At 36.4% G+C, this 18,170-nt stretch overlaps 3 protein-coding genes and 1 pseudogene across 6 annotated transcripts; 1 reads left to right on the forward strand and 3 right to left on the reverse strand.

The window, feature by feature from the left end:
- Positions 1-282: 282 nt before the first annotated feature.
- LOC142545416 (N(6)-adenosine-methyltransferase MT-A70-like) lies at positions 283-4,914 on the reverse strand. 4 transcript variants are annotated; one of them, XM_075652601.1, is made up of 8 exons: positions 3,760-4,914; positions 3,323-3,421; positions 3,127-3,210; positions 2,688-3,043; positions 2,234-2,450; positions 1,929-2,008; positions 807-1,036; positions 283-487 (listed from the first exon to the last, which is right to left on the reverse strand). In XM_075652601.1, the coding sequence occupies exons 1-7, from the start codon at positions 4,843-4,845 to the stop codon at positions 835-837; spliced, it is 2,124 nt and encodes a 707-aa protein (XP_075508716.1). In that variant the 5' UTR covers positions 4,846-4,914; the 3' UTR covers positions 283-487; positions 807-834. The 4 variants fall into 4 exon arrangements, with proteins under 4 accessions (XP_075508716.1, XP_075508718.1, XP_075508717.1 ...); XM_075652603.1 differs by having other exon boundaries at positions 469-487; positions 894-1,036; XM_075652602.1 differs by lacking the exon at positions 283-487 and adding an exon at positions 553-806 and having other exon boundaries at positions 894-1,036.
- A 1,984-nt stretch (positions 4,915-6,898) lies between these two features.
- Positions 6,899-9,438, reverse strand: LOC142545107 (oligopeptide transporter 7-like; annotated as a pseudogene).
- A 1,033-nt stretch (positions 9,439-10,471) lies between these two features.
- On the forward strand, positions 10,472-11,866 carry LOC142544559 (putative methyltransferase At1g29790). The gene has a single exon (XM_075651598.1). It carries the CDS (start codon positions 10,472-10,474, stop codon positions 11,864-11,866), a length of 1,395 nt encoding a protein of 464 aa, XP_075507713.1.
- Positions 11,867-13,463: 1,597 nt separating this feature from the next.
- LOC142545417 (plant UBX domain-containing protein 10-like) lies at positions 13,464-17,427 on the reverse strand. The gene is made up of 4 exons (XM_075652604.1): positions 16,465-17,427; positions 14,749-14,919; positions 14,407-14,610; positions 13,464-13,889 (listed from the first exon to the last, which is right to left on the reverse strand). Exons 1-4 carry the CDS (start codon positions 17,257-17,259, stop codon positions 13,662-13,664), a joined length of 1,398 nt encoding a protein of 465 aa, XP_075508719.1. The 5' UTR covers positions 17,260-17,427; the 3' UTR covers positions 13,464-13,661.
- Between the last annotated feature and the right edge of the window lie 743 nt (positions 17,428-18,170).

Below are 18,170 nucleotides of genomic sequence, written 5' to 3' on the forward strand. Positions count from 1 at the left end.
TCTGGAATTTGGTAGAACTTGAAACTGACTGCAAATACATAATATTAAGGATGAATCAGTCATTCACGTTTCGATATTTAGAGTTTAATAAAAATATTCAGCACCCAATATTTAGTGGGAATGTTATTACATGAAATTACAATAATTGCAACCATTAATTGAGATAAAATAACAAAATTAAATAAATAAAGACAATGGCAATGGTAACATAGATTCCAATAAACCTATATATGACTCCAGTTCAGTATATAACAAAAATTATTTTATGATTCGCAAAGACAATTACGCGTTAAATCGAGTTAAAAAAACAGAGGCCTTTGTCTCGCAGTTTTCATACAACAGGTTTGCCCTCAAACAATATTTTGAGACTCGGTGTGCGTTCATTTTCCAGGATTCAATGGGCAAAATAAGTACAGGATTCAATGGGCAACGGCAAAATAAGTAACGACTAATTACAATTAATCATTTGGACCTGAATGTTAATCACCTGAATTGGAATGTGAACAGAAGTGTCAGCAATAAAAAAAAATTCAAGAGAACTGGAATGGGATATCTTGAAATCCTGTATATAAATGTAGAAATGGACTCCATATTTATAGATAGATTTAAACCCTGAGACAGATAACAACCCCACTAATTCCATATTTCATGGACACTAAACGTTCATTGCCCAACAACCATGCATTAGCCATGCTATTTATATCCTTCAAACTGAATTATAAATCTTATAAACATGAATTTTTGAGCCTATCCTAATTAAAACACCAAAACATTGCACAAAAATTAGCAGCAGTATCTTCTTAAACCTGCATTCGGATCATGCACGGAGTTAGGTTACTGTTTTTCCCCATCCACACTCATTGTCTTTGATTCTAATGATGATTTGTTTTCACCTTCAACGACTTCCATGGCCATTGCCGTTCTTGGTGGCGATGATGGCTGCACCTCCACATCCGGGTAAGCAGCCTTGAATCTTGCTCGCAACCCTTCATCTACTAACCGGACCCCTTGCAACTGATTCCCCAGCGATAACCACCTGAAAACATCACATTGATGAAACACGTGAACAGTCTTATTCGAGTTTGACGCAGAATGATCGAAGGTGGCAATCTGGCACTTGTAACATTGTTGGTATTTTCCAATTTTGGGGCAACATTGTAATTGCGTGAACCAGTCACCATAAAAAGAGTGAATGAAACATATGCAGAACGTATCAGAGTTACCAACAAGAACGGAACAAAAACTTTTCACTCAAGGAATATATGGAAAACGCTTCCATACTCTAACCCAAGACTCAAGAAGTAACAAGTAATTTATATAATCAACCGTGTTGAATATAGACTTTGAACCATTGAATGAAAACATAATTATGTGTTTGTAAAATTCCTTTACTGCCTAGATTTGAAGATATTGTCTTGTGATGCTTCAAGATCTCAACCATTACGTACACATTCAGGGCATGTGCATATGTAAGATAGAAATAGTATACAAGATGTCCATTTTTTGTACTTTGCTAGTGTTGGCTCCAATTATACCATTCATTGTGATGTCAATTAGATACTCTAATGTATCAAGAGTCTTCGACAACTGAACTTGAAACTTAGACAAACGAACCAACTGGGGATGTGGATAAATGGGCTTTTGCTTCTTCATCAAACCACTAAAAGGTTGTCCTAAAGTGTCTGGAGAAACTTCCGTATATGGAATAATTAAAAGCGTTTTCTAGAAAAGAATAGTTATAGAATAATGGGTTCAAAATACGCCTTGTTCATTTCCTTGAAGATATGGATGGTGTCACAGAGCAACTTATGCTTGGGTGCATGGAATCAATTCTGCAGGGGATTATCGTCAAAATGACACAAAATATCACCAACTGTTAAGTTCAACAGCTGGAATTAGAAAAAATTAAGGACGTCAAGAAAACATACCCAGCCTGTACATTGTGCATCCTTGCAAACAACTCCAGCTTTCTAGTTCTCGGACTAATTCTTTCCAGCATAGCATACATCTAAAACACATCAGGTAAATATATGAGGCATACATATACAAGAAAGTCAGATTATTTGGCTCAGAATAACTATTATGAGCAAAGCTGAAGCTATTTTGGGTTGATTTATAGCAAGCATGGTCCAGCATCCAGAATGAGGATAACTATTCCAAGCATATATCAAAATCAGAGACATATTTCGTCAGATTCTTAATTGCCCATATGAAGGACGACGAAGCCACTGACCTCGTCTGGTTTGCGACTTGTTTCACGTACTTCAGCAACAATGACATCAGTATCAATATTCCTATTCACTTCAGGATTCCCTTTCACCCCAACAAGGCAATGCTCCTTGCTGTGGTTCAGCCAGTGGCCTGTACGACCTGTTCTGATGATTCGCTGAAGTTGATTGGTCTTTACCCAGATGATCTCCTCTACACGCTTGTACCCCCAAAGTTCCAAACTTCAGAAACATAATTGAACAGAGGTTTATTCAACATCAGTTACTACGATGTCAAAATTTTCCATGAGAAAAAGATCGGTTTTAGAGGTGTTTTCATTGTTGAAGGTAAAAATCACATCATAATCTAATTATTTATAATGGTAAATAAAAAATATTCACCAAAAAAATAAATTATGGTCATCATAACAAAAATTTCCATATAAAATTACAGAAGCATAAACAGAAAAGGTAAAATACCATTCACGTCCAAGCTCCATAGCACGGCCTGTTACCCAAAGGAATATCAGACCATCTGTCTGTAAAGCAGGAACATTCAGAGTGCGCATTTCGTCATCAGCCATTGTCCCATAGGGCAATTCCATGTGAATATCCCATGGAGGATCAGCCATTATAACTCCAAATTGACCTAAAATATCCATTCTAAAGGAGCGTATGTCACAGTTAATCCACTGCGGCTCTCCAAGCTCTACTTCCGAGCAATAATGAGCACTCTGAGGCTTCAATGGCTTGTTCAGAGGTAAGGTAGTTTGTCCCATCATCATGTGTGATACATCTGGAGTTGAGTCAAGCTCATAATGGACATACTTACATGTCTACTATTATGCGCCAATGTGAGAACTGTGATCAAACTAAATAAATATTTGAAAGTATTAAAAAGATGTGATGTATAATTTACCTTCATGTGACGACAAGTGTCGAGGAATGAACAGTCTCCCAAATTTACATCAGTGTGTGAAGCAATTATTCGTCGGAAATGAACCTAATCAATCAAAAGATTTGCTAACAACCATGACATCAAGGTTTTTCGGATTTTTAAACTCAACAAGACTTGTACATGTGCTAAATTCATAAATGACAGACATTATACTAACCTTCTCACAAGCAACGTACATACCAGATTGGTGTCGGCAATCTTCTTTTGTCAATGCTGAACAGTACTCCTTTACTTGAGAACCGCCTTTGCTTTTGAACTAAAGCAATAAGAGCAACACCATTCAGTCAACAGTATATAAAGATTCAATTATTCCATATGGGCAATAAAGCATCCCAGACAGAGTGATGAGAAGAATAGAGCCATATTTTTATATTATCTGGGAAGAGAAATCAAGAGATTATCAAATAACAATAATAGAGAATAACTTTAAAGTATTCAGCTGCTCGTTGGCGTCCAGAACAAATTTAAACCCATCATAAACACAGTTAGTTAAATACACTAAGCATGAAGGAAGCGAAGACAAAATCCTTTTTGGTCGCATTAGGAAGAAAGTGAACACGATTAATTTTGTTATCCATCTTTCGAAACACATACTTTAGCAGCCACTGCAGTTTCTTTGGCAGTTGGTCTGTGAATAAGGTCCAAAAGCTCCTCCCCCGTCTTAGACTTCTGCATTTCCTTAAAACTTTTCTTATTCAACAAAGCTTCAAGATCCTTCATATCCTCCTCCTCTGTCCTCGGTTTCAACCCAAGGTTATTTGATCCCCCACTTTGAAGCACACTTGGATTCACTGGGGGCTGCCTATGCATTGGGGGCGGTATCCCCACACCTCTTGGTACCCCCCCAATCATCCCCATCCCTCTCGCGCCACCACCTCTCGGTCCCATCATCATCGGTCCCCCAACCCACATATCCGGAACTCCCCTTCCCATACCAAAACCCCCTCGGCCACTCATAATCTCCCCATTTTTCGTGGCTTCCATGACTCTATTCCCATCATTAGAATTCCCGTCATTCATCTGCTTAGTTTCGGGCAACTCTTTCAAAAGCCTAGTCCTATCGATATTCATAACCATGACTCCAGACTTCCCACTCACCACAAACTCATCCAAGTCCACACAACCATTATCCTCGGCCATCGACCTCAAGGCCATCTCCACCGCCAGAATGGGCCCGGACTCCCCACCCAATTCCCTCAGAGCCACCTTCTCAGCTAAACTAGCCGACGAATCATTCTCCAACTTTCTCAACAATGTGGAGGAATCAATTGGAGTAAAGGGAACCCTCTCAAGCAAGCACACAGCCACCATTGACCTAACAACCGAAAGCGAACCACCGCTCTCCTCGATCAAAGCCCGCTCATTCTCTTTAGGCGAGGGCTTCCAAAGAGAGGCAGGGGCGGGGAGTTTTGAATTCTCCAAGGGGACGTGGGGTTTGCTAAAATTGGGGTTGGCGGGTAGGATTTGGCTGAGGGGAGTGAAGGGCTTGTTGCTGAAAGTGGATACGGATTTGAGAGAGATATCGAGAGAGGAAACGATGTCGGGAACAACATTTTGGAGGGAGGTGATGATGTGCAGCTGGGCGGCGTGGAGGGTGTCGATGCGGGATTCAAGCCGCTGCCTCATTACCTTTATAGATGAAATCGAATCTTCTGTGGCTTCCGAAGATGGAGTCTCCATCGCCTACCACTGTCTAGTGAAGGGTTCTTCCGAAGGTTTTGAGTCGATTAATAAATAATTCCACAGAACCAGGTGGGATTTAATCGTTCATTCTTTTTTTTTTTTTTTTGATCGTTCATTCTTAAAACAACAAAATCATTATAGTATAATACATGAATTGTAAATTTTTATAAATAAAATAATTCAATATATATTTTTATTTTTCTAAAGGAAAATTAAATCAAAAGATTTTTCAAGGACGAGAGAAAAATAAACAACATAGGTTGAAGACTTCTACAAAACCCGATCTGTGTCTCATAGGTTATAGCTCATCAAACACGAATGTTCAAGTCAGATACTAGATCTCGGGTTCAACATGTAGCAAAATTTGTTTGGTATTTATTTTTCTCGATTTTGTTTCTTATTTAAACTGCTTTCGGGTTCAACATGTAGCAAAATTTGTTTGGTATTTATTTTTCTCGATTTTGTTTCTTATTTAAACTGCTTTCGGGTTCAACATGTAGCAAAATTTGTTTGGTATTTATTTTTCTCGATTTTGTTTCTTATTTAAACTGCTTTCGCAATCACAGCACTAAAATGATAAGAATCTTGATGTATCATTTGACTGTATCTTTCTGTCTCTACAAAATGAGAATTTAAATTGACTAAGAATGATCGCACGTAGGTGACTAATGAGTAATAATGAAAAATAAATATTTAGTTAATTTTTAAAATCGTTTGAATAACATCTTGTTTATAAGTATTTATTAATTCAAAACACAATAAATAAAAATACATGATTACGATAAGTCAAATTTATTCATTTATTTATATAACAATTTTCAATTTGTGTGATTATAACATAATGATAGTTAGGGGTGAGTATTCGGTCGGTTTGGTTACCGACCGAACCGAATTAGCCATAACCGAACCGAATGCTCACCCCTAGAAAAGTGTAAGCTTGAGATATATATTGAGACATTAATTAATATCACAATTTATTAAATTAAAAATATAAAAAGTATCATACTAATGTATTTGTAAAATCAGAAATAAAAAATTCACCAAAATAAATAAATGAAACATTAATTAAATAATGATGTGTAAAATTGTAAGTAAGAAAATTCACAAATCAAACTCAAATTAATATTATGATTAATATTTCAATGTAAATACATTTTTTAAATAAAATTAATCAAATAAATATGTGTGGTAAAACACATATATAAATAAAATAATAGTAATACAAAGTTAAAAAATATCATATTTAAAAAATTAATTTCCAATGAATGAAAATAAATTATCACTATAATTCATATTTATTAAAAGAATTATCTTCGTTAAAAAATTATAAGGATTATCTAATAAATTTAATACAAAAGTAGAAAATAATTTTCGCTCTTTTTAATTTATCATTAATTTTTCTGTCTAGTTGAAATAAATCAAGCTAATCAAATTATATGAAAAATAAAATATAAAATTTTTTTCCAAAGAGCATATAGAATTTACATGGTCTCAATGTCCATTTTCATTGGAAAAGTACCATAAAGAATGACATTTTTTAAAGTTTGATATGTGTAAAGTATCATATTAATGTGTTTGTAATATTTGTCGTTCATTGAACTAAAATACTGAAATAAAGTTATTTTTATTTTCAATTTCAATCTTTAGATCCAAAAGTCGCATAAATAAATAAATAAAACATTAATGAAGTAATGATGAGTGAAATGTTAACGTAGTAATTTATAAATAAATAAATAAAATATTAATAAAGTAATAGTGAGTGAAAGAGTAACTAAATAAAATATTAATGAAGTAATGGTGAGTGAAAGGATAACTAAGTAAATTAACAATTCAAACTCACATATTTATAGATAGTATAGATAAAACATTAACGAAGTAATGGTGAGTGAAATGGTAACTAAGTAATTTATAAATAAATAAATAAAATATTAATGAAGTAATGGTGAGTGAAAGGGTAACTAAATAAAATATTAATGAAATAATGGTGAGTGAAAAAGATAACTAAGTAAATTCACAATTTAAACTCATATATTTATACAGATAGTATATTGATAAATGCAGAGTTTATAATTCAGAGCTTTGTTGATCAACCCACCCCCTTGAATGCTAATATACAACGGGACATCCTTCGAAAACTATCCCTTTTGCTGTAGGGCATGCTGCGTAGGGACACCCCCTCGAGATCATTCCCCCACCAATCAAGTTCAATGTTCTCAAGTCCCAAGCACAGTGTACAACACAACTCCCATGAAGGCCAATCCAGCGTCCAAAGCTCCCGGAAAGAACGTAATTGTGTCGTCGCCACAAGTCCGGCCTGTATCTGTACACTACATAACCTGATAAAAAAAACCCACAATTATCCATGTTGTGTAATTCACAGCTGTTGCCGGAGGCATGCTCCCGGTAGCACCAATCAAGACAGGCATGTTAATGAGTCGGATCCATTCATGATTTGGAAAGGTTTTTGTTGCCAACCAGACCAACAAAGGAGCTATGGCTCCACCGAGGAAAAACCAGTTAACCATTTTGTATGTCCCTTGGTCTCCTAAGATCTTTCGAGGGCCGATCAATCCCCATATCACAGAAGCATCATAGAAGACATGGTCACCGGGGCAAGTCCACACACTGTTAGTAGACTTGTCACATGATATGCTTGGAATGGTATCCATTAGCCACCATGCTGTTCCCAAGTACACAAAAGCAGCTATAATTTTGCCCACAACCTACGAAAACGTTATTTATGCCCAGTTAACATACATTTGAACATAATGAAACCATCAATACAACAAATATAAAGTGGAGAATTTGTCTTTGTAATAGTTGAAAATAAATGGGTAATTCAAGTCTTTTCAATCATATAGTCACGACAATGGTTAGTTATATAGATAACTATACAAGCTATGAGGATGATACCTCTCCTACGATACCAACAACTCCCCTATGAACAATTGCTAATTCAATTCTTGAGATCAAAGAAGTGCCTCGGCTCTATTAATGTACCAACTAATATCTGACTTTTGACACTGTGCTAAAAGATAGTTGGAGGTAAGGGTGGAAATAAAGTTTTTAAAATCGGTCCAACAGTCCAAGCATCGAATTTGATTTTTGTTCTGCATAAGCAGCCGCATATATCGAAGGAGGTTGGAGAGGACTACTCCCGCTACTCAGCCCCTCTGAATTCACCACTACACACAATTTTGGATCATATTACCTGTGCCATGAACATAGTTCTCGGTGGGATCTTCATGTAATGTCCAAGTTTGAAGTCTTGAAGAAAATTAATAGCTTGTGTCATGCTTATGTAACCATAAACTTTGAAGTACATGTTGACAACCGGATATCCAGGATATATGTACCAAATTATGTACTCGGTTATGATGTTCAAGCCGGGTGACTGTCATTTTTGCAAAAAAAGTCCTCCTCTATAAGTTGCAAAAATTTACTCCAAAAGGTTCAATAAATGCTAGGAAAAGAAAGAAGACTAGCCTGGTTTGTGACATCAGTAATAATCCCGATTGGTGGGGTAAAGAAAATGGCGATTACGCAGGCTAGGATGACTCCCCACCATGGAAGCTGAAGTTGTTCAATGTAGTATTCACAGGCAAAGATAGTTAAAGCTATATTTGCCACAAGAATGCACCAAAACCACCATTCGGGTACTTGCCTATACTTGTTCATCAGTTTTGTGTGCGCGTCCATTTTGTTTTCTTTCAAGCTTGATCTGCTTTGCTCCAATATTTCCCTAAAATAATGCAATCCATGATTCGTTATCCGCATGATATTTAATAGATGAAATCTCTCCATAATTCATTGATTTGTGGAAAAAGGTTGAGCAAAGTTGGTTCGATGATAGTAACATAGCGCATTATTGGCTATCGAATATTAAGTACCTTCCATGGAACAGAAGTACATGGACAACTGTAGCGCTGAATGCAGCAAATCCAACACCATATGTCATGGCCAAAAAAGTGCTGAGATGAAGAGGGCCTAGTCGAATATAAGCCCCCGTGTCCAAATGGAAATTTGAGTCGATTATGTTAGATATGTTGTACACTTGACCGGACGCGGTGAAGAGACCATGGGAGAATATTGGGAAGGTTTTGGCATCATAAATGTTGAACCAATAGCTAAGGGGAGTCACAACATACATAACAAAGAAGTAGCCAACAGCAATATTGGCTGTCGCAAATCATGGGCTTGCTAGTGGACTTCCAAGATATGATGAAAAATAGTGGACCAATGACCAATCGAGCCCGATAGCCCCTATTCCGAGTCCTTGTAGACCCGACCTAAGTTGTTGGGCTAGAACTGATTGTGGAAAGATCCAACATATCCATGAAAGGGAAGTTAGCATCTCAAACAAATAGCCAGGGAATATGTAGTAAGGAAAACTGCAGATGAATGCTATGATGAAGAATTGAGTTCGAGTTATGCCACCCTTAGGTCGTCTTCGGTCTCATGAAGAGCCCTGTTAAAATTTTAATAACAGATCATTCTCCAACCATTTTGAGAAAATTTCAGTAAATTTAAATAGTTATTTGCGGGATGATTACATTTTGACGCGGTGCACACTAACCCTCCGGGTTTCATAGATGGCGCACCTTTAGTAATGTCGGATTCGGAACAAAAAAAATATTGTATTCGGATTTCATTTGTTATGTCTTTTAAGAAGTTAGATGAAAAAAATTGGTTCTTCGATACATTTTGAATTACAATATATTTGAATCAGTATAGGTCATACCGTGTAACTAGAATTTGATGAAAAATGATGTCAAATTATGTATGTCTACGTTTTGCATCATATGTGAAACTCACAAAAATAAGAAAAACACATTTTAAATTTTAAAAATCTTTTATTTTCAGTGATGGAAATAATATGTACGTGTTGCGTGTATATAATATGTATACACACGGATGAAAAAGATTATTTTTATGAGTTCGATGTTTCTTACCAATAATTATATTTTAGAAATTCTATCCTTTTTAACAATTTAAATAGTTGAATTGAATTTTAAAGAATAAATGTTATTCGTTAACTTGATGACATTTATTAGACATAACCAATAAATATGCTCAAAATATATATATTATGTGTAACATACTTGAATTTGTTGAACTTGTGAATTATTGAGAAACACCGGCCATATCAATGAAGTTGAACCAGTACTCATAATCCAAAATATATATTGCGTAATTTACCTTGGCTTCAATCATAATTATTCAAGCTCTTTTGCCGCACTATCAGCCGGGGATGCACAGGTCAACTCCATAAATTACGTACACTCGAAAGCATAAAAACTATTTTTACTCCATGTGTGTCTCGCTGTAAATAGTACATTATCCGATAGTTGCCTTATTTTCTTGCTAAATTTTTTGACCCTTCACGTAAAATAATGATCAATACTTGTATTTAATTTGATTGTGATTTAAGTTTTTCCAGCTATGATCGAGGTAAATGGAAGAGACTTGTTCCAAGGCAACTTCCATATTAAAATAATCGTTTTTTTTTCATTCTACAGACATTGTTTGAATTTAGAGTATGAATGTATATCTTCAGATTTCCCATTTTTCCCATTTTATGGTCTGTAGCATACTGATAATCTTTTGGGTTTGGGAAAAAAGAATGGTGAAGTTGTGTTTTCCTACGTGTAGATTAGGGAGAATTATGGGTTGGCTTCAAGTTGTGTTAGGAGGTCTTGTCATACTTGTGAGCTTATCAACACAAGGTAAGCTTTACTCTCCCGGATTTTTCTTACACAGCTACCATATATGTCCCCATCTCTATGATGTTAAGCATGTTGTGCTTCAAGAAATCGATTTCAGAGTTCTAGCAGCTCGAGTAGATGAAGTGCTTAACAAGATGGAAAGCCTTCAAGAGAATCTCGAATCAGCCGTGCATCGAATGGATAATAACAAAGGCAGCATTCCAAGATTGGAGTACAAGAAGTTCTTGGAGGATGAGGTGATTAGGCCAGTCTATAGAGCCTACATTGCTCTCAGGCAAATTCGTTTCCCGAAAATCGAAGGGAGTGAAAACATTACTATAAAAGAGGATCCCTTGATCAATACTTTCGTTGTAGAGGAGATTCGTAAGTACATAACACCTAAAGGGAACAGGGTGGACAATATTAACATATATGGATCTGAGAAGATATACAACACGATAGGGCATGCTTGCGTGCTGAAGAAGAAAGAATTGGAAGAGTATATGGACTATGATGTTGGATCGTATTGTAAGGATGATTGGAACTTGGCTCAAAAGCTTATGGTTCACGGGTGTGATCCATTGCCTCGAAGACGGTGCTTTGCACGAGCCTCTAAACTATACTTGAGACCTTATTCAATCAACGAGTCCCTTTGGAGGATACCTGAGGGGAGAAATGTGCGGTGGAGTAATTATCAGTGCAGAAACTTTGAGTGCTTATCTGGCAAGAATCCAAAACGAGGTTATTCAAAGTGCACCGGATGTTTCGAAATGGACAAGGAAAAACTCAAGTGGATTACAAACACCACCCTTCCTACAGATTTCTTGATCCAAGATGTTCTGTCAACCAAACCGGGTGAAATAAGAATCGGATTGGATTTTGGAATAGGGACGGGTACATTTGCAGCACGAATGAGAGAGCAAAACGTGACCATTGTTTCGACAGCCTTAAACTTAGGAGCCCCTTTTAGTGAAACCATCGCTTTAAGAGGGTTGATCCCTTTATATTTGACATTGAACCAACGCTTACCGTTCTTTGATAACACGATGGACTTGATTCACACCGCAGGCTTTATGGATGGATGGCTCAATTTACAGCTGTTAGATTTCATCTTGTTCGATTGGGATCGTGTTTTGAGGCCGGGCGGATTGCTATGGATCGATAAGTTCTTCTGTAAAAGGAAAGACTTGGATGACTACATGTACATGTTTTTGCAGTTTAGATATCGGAAACACAGATGGGCAATTGCTCCTAAATCAAAGGATGAAGTTTTTCTTTCAGCTTTGCTTGAGAAGCCTCCTAGATCACTTTAAATGATATGTTAATGCAATGATGCTTCTTCCTCTTTTCCTTTTTGTCCCCATAAATAAATATCATTAAACTCATTTTACACGGTAACATATAATTTCATTCGCACACAAATTCAAAATTATTTTACGCTACCGGCGCATCCATGCATATCAAAGATCGTTGATAAAGAGAATACATATGAGATGGAAGAGTTCCATTCATCGACAGAATAATTTGCCGTAGGTTTACAGCTTAATGGTTCTGTTGATAGATTTTATGTCTAAATTGAGCAATATTTCTTCCAAAAGACTTGAATTTGTGTGAGCACACAAAGTTGATGTCTACTTGCATTTGAGGGTATACCCTTAAGACATTTAACCCACCAAGTTGCAAACTTTTCCTCGAATTGATGTGATTCGAGAAATCACAAATTAAAGATTGTCAATGAATTGTGAAAAAACATCAAGGATGCAACGAATTATCCAATTTACAGGACCGAACATATATGCCAACCCACGCCGTATTCTTTGATAGAACACTTGAACTAGAAACAATAATGTCACATTTTATCGTGCTGAATCTGCCTTCAAGTTTATGTTTCCTACCATAAAGCATGGATTTCTTGATCACGGCCAAATACACGCTATACACGTTTTCTTGCTTTCATCAATTCAACTCCACAAAAAGACTAGCCTGCGCATGTAATCCTGCTTCTTTCAGTGACAAAGCAAGTTTCTCCGGCCCGTAAACAGTGCGAGGAAAGTTGGAGACGAGACTGTAGCTGTCAGCTTCCAAACAGCCAAAAGAATCAACATAGTCATACAGAGACTGTATGGTGGACGTACAATGAAACCTCCTATCTTTTCGTTCTCCAGAAGGAAAACGCTTACCGTTCTTTGATAACACGATGGACTTGATTCACACCGCAGGCTTTATGGATGGATGGCTCAATTTACAGCTGTTAGATTTCATCTTGTTCGATTGGGATCGTGTTTTGAGGCCGGGCGGATTGCTATGGATCGATAAGTTCTTCTGTAAAAGGAAAGACTTGGATGACTACATGTACATGTTTTTGCAGTTTAGATATCGGAAACACAGATGGGCAATTGCTCCTAAATCAAAGGATGAAGTTTTTCTTTCAGCTTTGCTTGAGAAGCCTCCTAGATCACTTTAAATGATATGTTAATGCAATGATGCTTCTTCCTCTTTTCCTTTTTGTCCCCATAAATAAATATCATTAAACTCATTTTACACGGTAACATATAATTTCATTCGCACACAAATTCAAAATTATTTTACGCTACCGGCGCATCCATGCATATCAAAGATCGTTGATAAAGAGAATACATATGAGATGGAAGAGTTCCATTCATCGACAGAATAATTTGCCGTAGGTTTACAGCTTAATGGTTCTGTTGATAGATTTTATGTCTAAATTGAGCAATATTTCTTCCAAAAGACTTGAATTTGTGTGAGCACACAAAGTTGATGTCTACTTGCATTTGAGGGTATACCCTTAAGACATTTAACCCACCAAGTTGCAAACTTTTCCTCGAATTGATGTGATTCGAGAAATCACAAATTAAAGATTGTCAATGAATTGTGAAAAAACATCAAGGATGCAACGAATTATCCAATTTACAGGACCGAACATATATGCCAACCCACGCCGTATTCTTTGATAGAACACTTGAACTAGAAACAATAATGTCACATTTTATCGTGCTGAATCTGCCTTCAAGTTTATGTTTCCTACCATAAAGCATGGATTTCTTGATCACGGCCAAATACACGCTATACACTGTTTTCTTGCTTTCATCAATTCAACTCCACAAAAAGACTAGCCTGCGCATGTAATCCTGCTTCTTTCAGTGACAAAGCAAGTTTCTCCGGCCCGTAAACAGTGCGAGGAAAGTTGGAGACGAGACTGTAGCTGTCAGCTTCCAAACAGCCTAAAGAATCAACATAGTCATACAGAGACTGTATGGTGGACGTACAATGAAACCTCCTATCTTTTCGTTCTCCAGAAGGAAAACGAACCAAAACCTGAAAGAATACAATAGGTATCAAACAAAAAGACCGTAGCAGAGAACTCCTAAGCCCTCTTGGGTTCTAGCACAATCCCTTCCCAGTCTCCCTTTGATGCAACATCATTTATCTTCCCACCCTCCCGTTGTCAACAAATCTCAATCAACACCATTCCTCTGAAAATGTCTTAACACTGAGGGAGGAGCTTTCTCTGCTTCTGAAAAGGCAGGGACCAAAGCTAGAGCTAGCATGCTACTCGTGGTAAAAGTCACTAATGTCTTTTTTATAGACAAAATACAGCCAAGATTTTGTACATTTGTCGTTTGATTTTAAATATAGAAAGTGGTAAGTAATGATTCTTTAAAATGTTTCAAATATTCCCAAACTTTGTATCTATTTTAGTACGAGATCCCAGGCTATTAAATGGCTGGTATGTGATAAAATCACTTGCTGTAGCCTTCTAAAATAAACTTAAAACAGACCATAGCATCACAGTACAACTAATTAATGGAAACATTCTAGAACATGGGCTTACTTGAGTAACATCAGGCCCTTTCTCTGGTTCTGCGCCTAGTGATAAAGATTTCTCCTCCCGCATCTTAGCTAGTGCAGCTTCTTTCTCAGCAGCTTCCTGCAATGCTTTTTCACGAGCTATCTCTTCCTCCTTCCTTTTCCTCTCGGCTTCAGCAGCTTCATGTTCCAGTCTTTCTTGCTCCTCTTTTCTCCTGCGCTCCCTAGCCTAACAAAGAACATCAAAGAAAGTTAAAAAGATGTACCTCTATAGGACAAAATTTTAAGAGACAACAAAGGAACATTACTGATGGCTTCGGCAAAGTTGACATTAAAATAAGAATGACCAAATTACAGTACGACATACTTGATCAGCCTCAAGTGATGCTTGATATGCAGCATCCTGTTCCTCTCTTAGACGCATACTGTTTCTTCTTTCTTCGGCTTCAAGTCTACCTGAAACAAGAACAGGAGCACTTTCTTCAAGCACTCTCTGCAGTATTGTCACCATTTCTTCAGGAGATTTAGGCCCCTCAATCTAAACAATTAATGACAATAAAAATTTGATGAGAACACATCATAGAACCCAAATTTTAAGATAAACAAGCATCTCAGAAAATAGCATATTAGACTGGGCAATGGAGATTCACATAAAAAAAATAAGAGAAGTTTTTTATGTAGGTCTCATCCAAAATCTTCAATATTTCTCCCCTTGCCATTTTAGCTCTTCCATTCAAACTTCGCAAATGAAAAAACCTCACACAGATATTGACAATTGAAAGGCAACAACAAATGCATGAACTACAACAGATCAAAACCATTTAATCCATAAATAAAGCTCATGTGACAACGAACTATTTCATAGAAGATCAAATAAAATTTCTTCAAGAACAGCTTAACCAAATATTTTCCTCAGAGCCCGGTTTTCTAAAGCTTACCGTAAGGTAGAACAAAATCCCGCAGTAAGCGGAACAAGAGGTCAACTAAAGGATATACTAAAGATAAAAGTGGAATAACAACGTGATAAAACTCTTCCTTACTTTTACAGATTAATAAATAAGCAGAAGCAAAGTATAAGAGAAAATATTGGTGAACAGAATCCAGCAGTAAATTACAAAGTTGCAGGAAAAAAGTACAAGTGCGAATATCGGTGAACCAGAACTTCTGAAGAACAGTTGACCTATAGTACCAACAGAAATTATTGGTGAACATATAAAATTAAATTTGGAAAGCCAATCTTCATGAAATTCATTTGACAATGATCCAGATATTTTCCACCTCTAATCCCTTTGAAACAATTCATAAAGGAATGCCAACATTAGACTGCAAACCAAAGAAATGCATCCCTTTGAAGAGAGTGTAGAGGAGTGAATTGTGCAGTGATAATGATATTAACAACTGAATAATTTCTAAATCACAAACATTGGGGCAAAACAAATAGGAGCAGAATCTTGATGATACACCAAGTCCTTCAGAAGCTGATAAATCATGCAATCATGGTGATATCAAAGTTACCGAAAGCGTAAAGCACTCCCGAGTGGTGTAAAGCATAGGCGTGCCAGCCTTGTGGCCCTTGCCTTGAGGTCATTTAATAAATAAAAAGGACCTTAACCAGCTATGGATGATACTACCATCTTTACTGATTCTAAATTAAACACTAGGGCTAACAAATAGAACCTGAATCTTGCATTTAGGTCAGATCAAAGTATAACCAAAAGTTACCAAGATATAAATACTCGGTAGAAGATTCATTGGGCATTAAATTAGGAAAATCATTTTTGCAAAATATTTAATAAACCAAGTAACATCTACTGCATTATAAACAGAAGCCTAAAGACATAGGAACCATAAAATTTTCGCTGAAAACTCAAGGTTATTAACACTATAACTAAATTGGGGTGTCCTCCTATATCCTAGAACATTGGTACTAGGGCATCTAATCCTCAGTGGTATACTAATATTTCTCTCCTTAAAAAAATCAGAGTATACCAATTTTAATTTGATCACTATTGTCAAAACACCAAGTAAAAAGGAAAATAGCAATGCCATACTAATAGAAACTATGTACTAACTATATTTATACCTGCTGCAACATTGCGATCCTCTGATTTGTTGCAGCCATAACCACAGCGCAAAAGGGAAACCTGGATGCCTTCAGACTGTTGCTCATCTTGAACCCTTCGCTAGCCTTAACACTTCCACCCCACGGCACAAAATTCTCATTCACAAAGGCCACAAAAACATCATTACACAAAGAGTTCTCACAGAAAAATGGCGTGTCTTGGTGATCTGGCGAGTGCAAGTATACAAACAATAGCTTATATTCTTGCCTAGACCTTTGCAATGCGTCCATGAAACCATCGGCCAAGAAATTGGGACGCGTATTCCCATAATCCCTTTCAAATCTCGACACAAAATCCATGGCCTCCGATGCAGACTGAGACACAGAAACCAGAGGAGTGGATGCCGCCCGCGCATGGCCGTGAAAGTCGATCATGCCGAGTGAGTAAGAAAACACACCACTAGCTGCCCACATACCCAAGCCAATTGCACCGGATATCAACCCTAGACTACTGGAAACGATGGAAAAAGGTACCGTTATTAATTTCCAAGCGAGTCCAGGGGGTTGATTGTTGTTGCCGGCGGGGGGGAGGACCAAGCCTATATCTTGGGGCTCTCGATCTGCTGTTGTGCTAGTGACGGCGGCAGTGTCTGTGGCGTCGAGGGAGAATGGACGGTGGTCTTCTGTGGCGGTGATGGAGGATACGGCTAGTTCAAGGTCCCAGCCATGAGCCGTTAGGATTTCAGTGCACAAATCGGTATCTTCAATGCCGGTGATTGCCTGAAAATACGACAGTTTATCGGATATATCCCCCATCTCTAGGATATTATCGCGTCTGGAACAAAACGATGCAGAAATCTTTGTAACCGAACGGTGAAATTAGGGCTCGTTGAATTGGTTTAAATTATTATCGAATTCGAGATGAGGTTTGTGTTCGACGCGAATTGTCCATATATTTTCTTCGCATATAGTTAAGAGAACAAACTCTAGAACTTCTATTATTATTATTATTATTATTATTATTAAATAAACAAATGTTACAGTTATTTTTTATTATTATTAAATAAAAAAAATTGTTACAGATATTTATTTTAAAATGACACTGATATTATGGTGAATGTTCAATTTGGTAATGTAAGATTTTTTAAAATAAAATTTGTATCTCACTTATTGATAATTGATTAGTTTCAACAATTTATTTTAGTCAATATAAAATTAAAAAGCCCTGGTTTTTAAAATTGTAAAATATACTACTGTTTTTTTGTACAAAATACTGCATTTTTTATATTTCTTAACATCACTGCATAGAACTTGCATAATTTAATACTTCTACTAAATCAAAAATGTTTTCTAAGATAGAGAGTAGAAGTATTTCCCAGTAGTTGAAATTCTGTTGTCAAATTTTGATTGTAGAGTCTTATTATCTATTTTATTTTATTAAAGTTAGGGAATGATAGAAATCACTAAAGACATCAAAATATGTATATCTATTTTTGTCCTTCCATGATGAACAAATTCACCAAATTGTTTTCTATCAAAATTGCAGTGTAATTACTCACTATTTCTTATAATTACATTTTCTTTCTCATTTAAATATAAATCAAATAATTTATAAAAAATATTGTACAAACACGCAACGCGTGTATCGATATACTAGTTATTATGATTGTCTAATATATCAGGAAAATGTAATCCAGTGCAAATGTCATAAAATACTTCGTAATATG

Source organism: Primulina tabacum, chromosome 5 (genome assembly GCF_025594145.1).
Source record: "Primulina tabacum isolate GXHZ01 chromosome 5, ASM2559414v2, whole genome shotgun sequence".
Taxonomy (NCBI): Eukaryota; Viridiplantae; Streptophyta; class Magnoliopsida; order Lamiales; family Gesneriaceae; genus Primulina; species Primulina tabacum.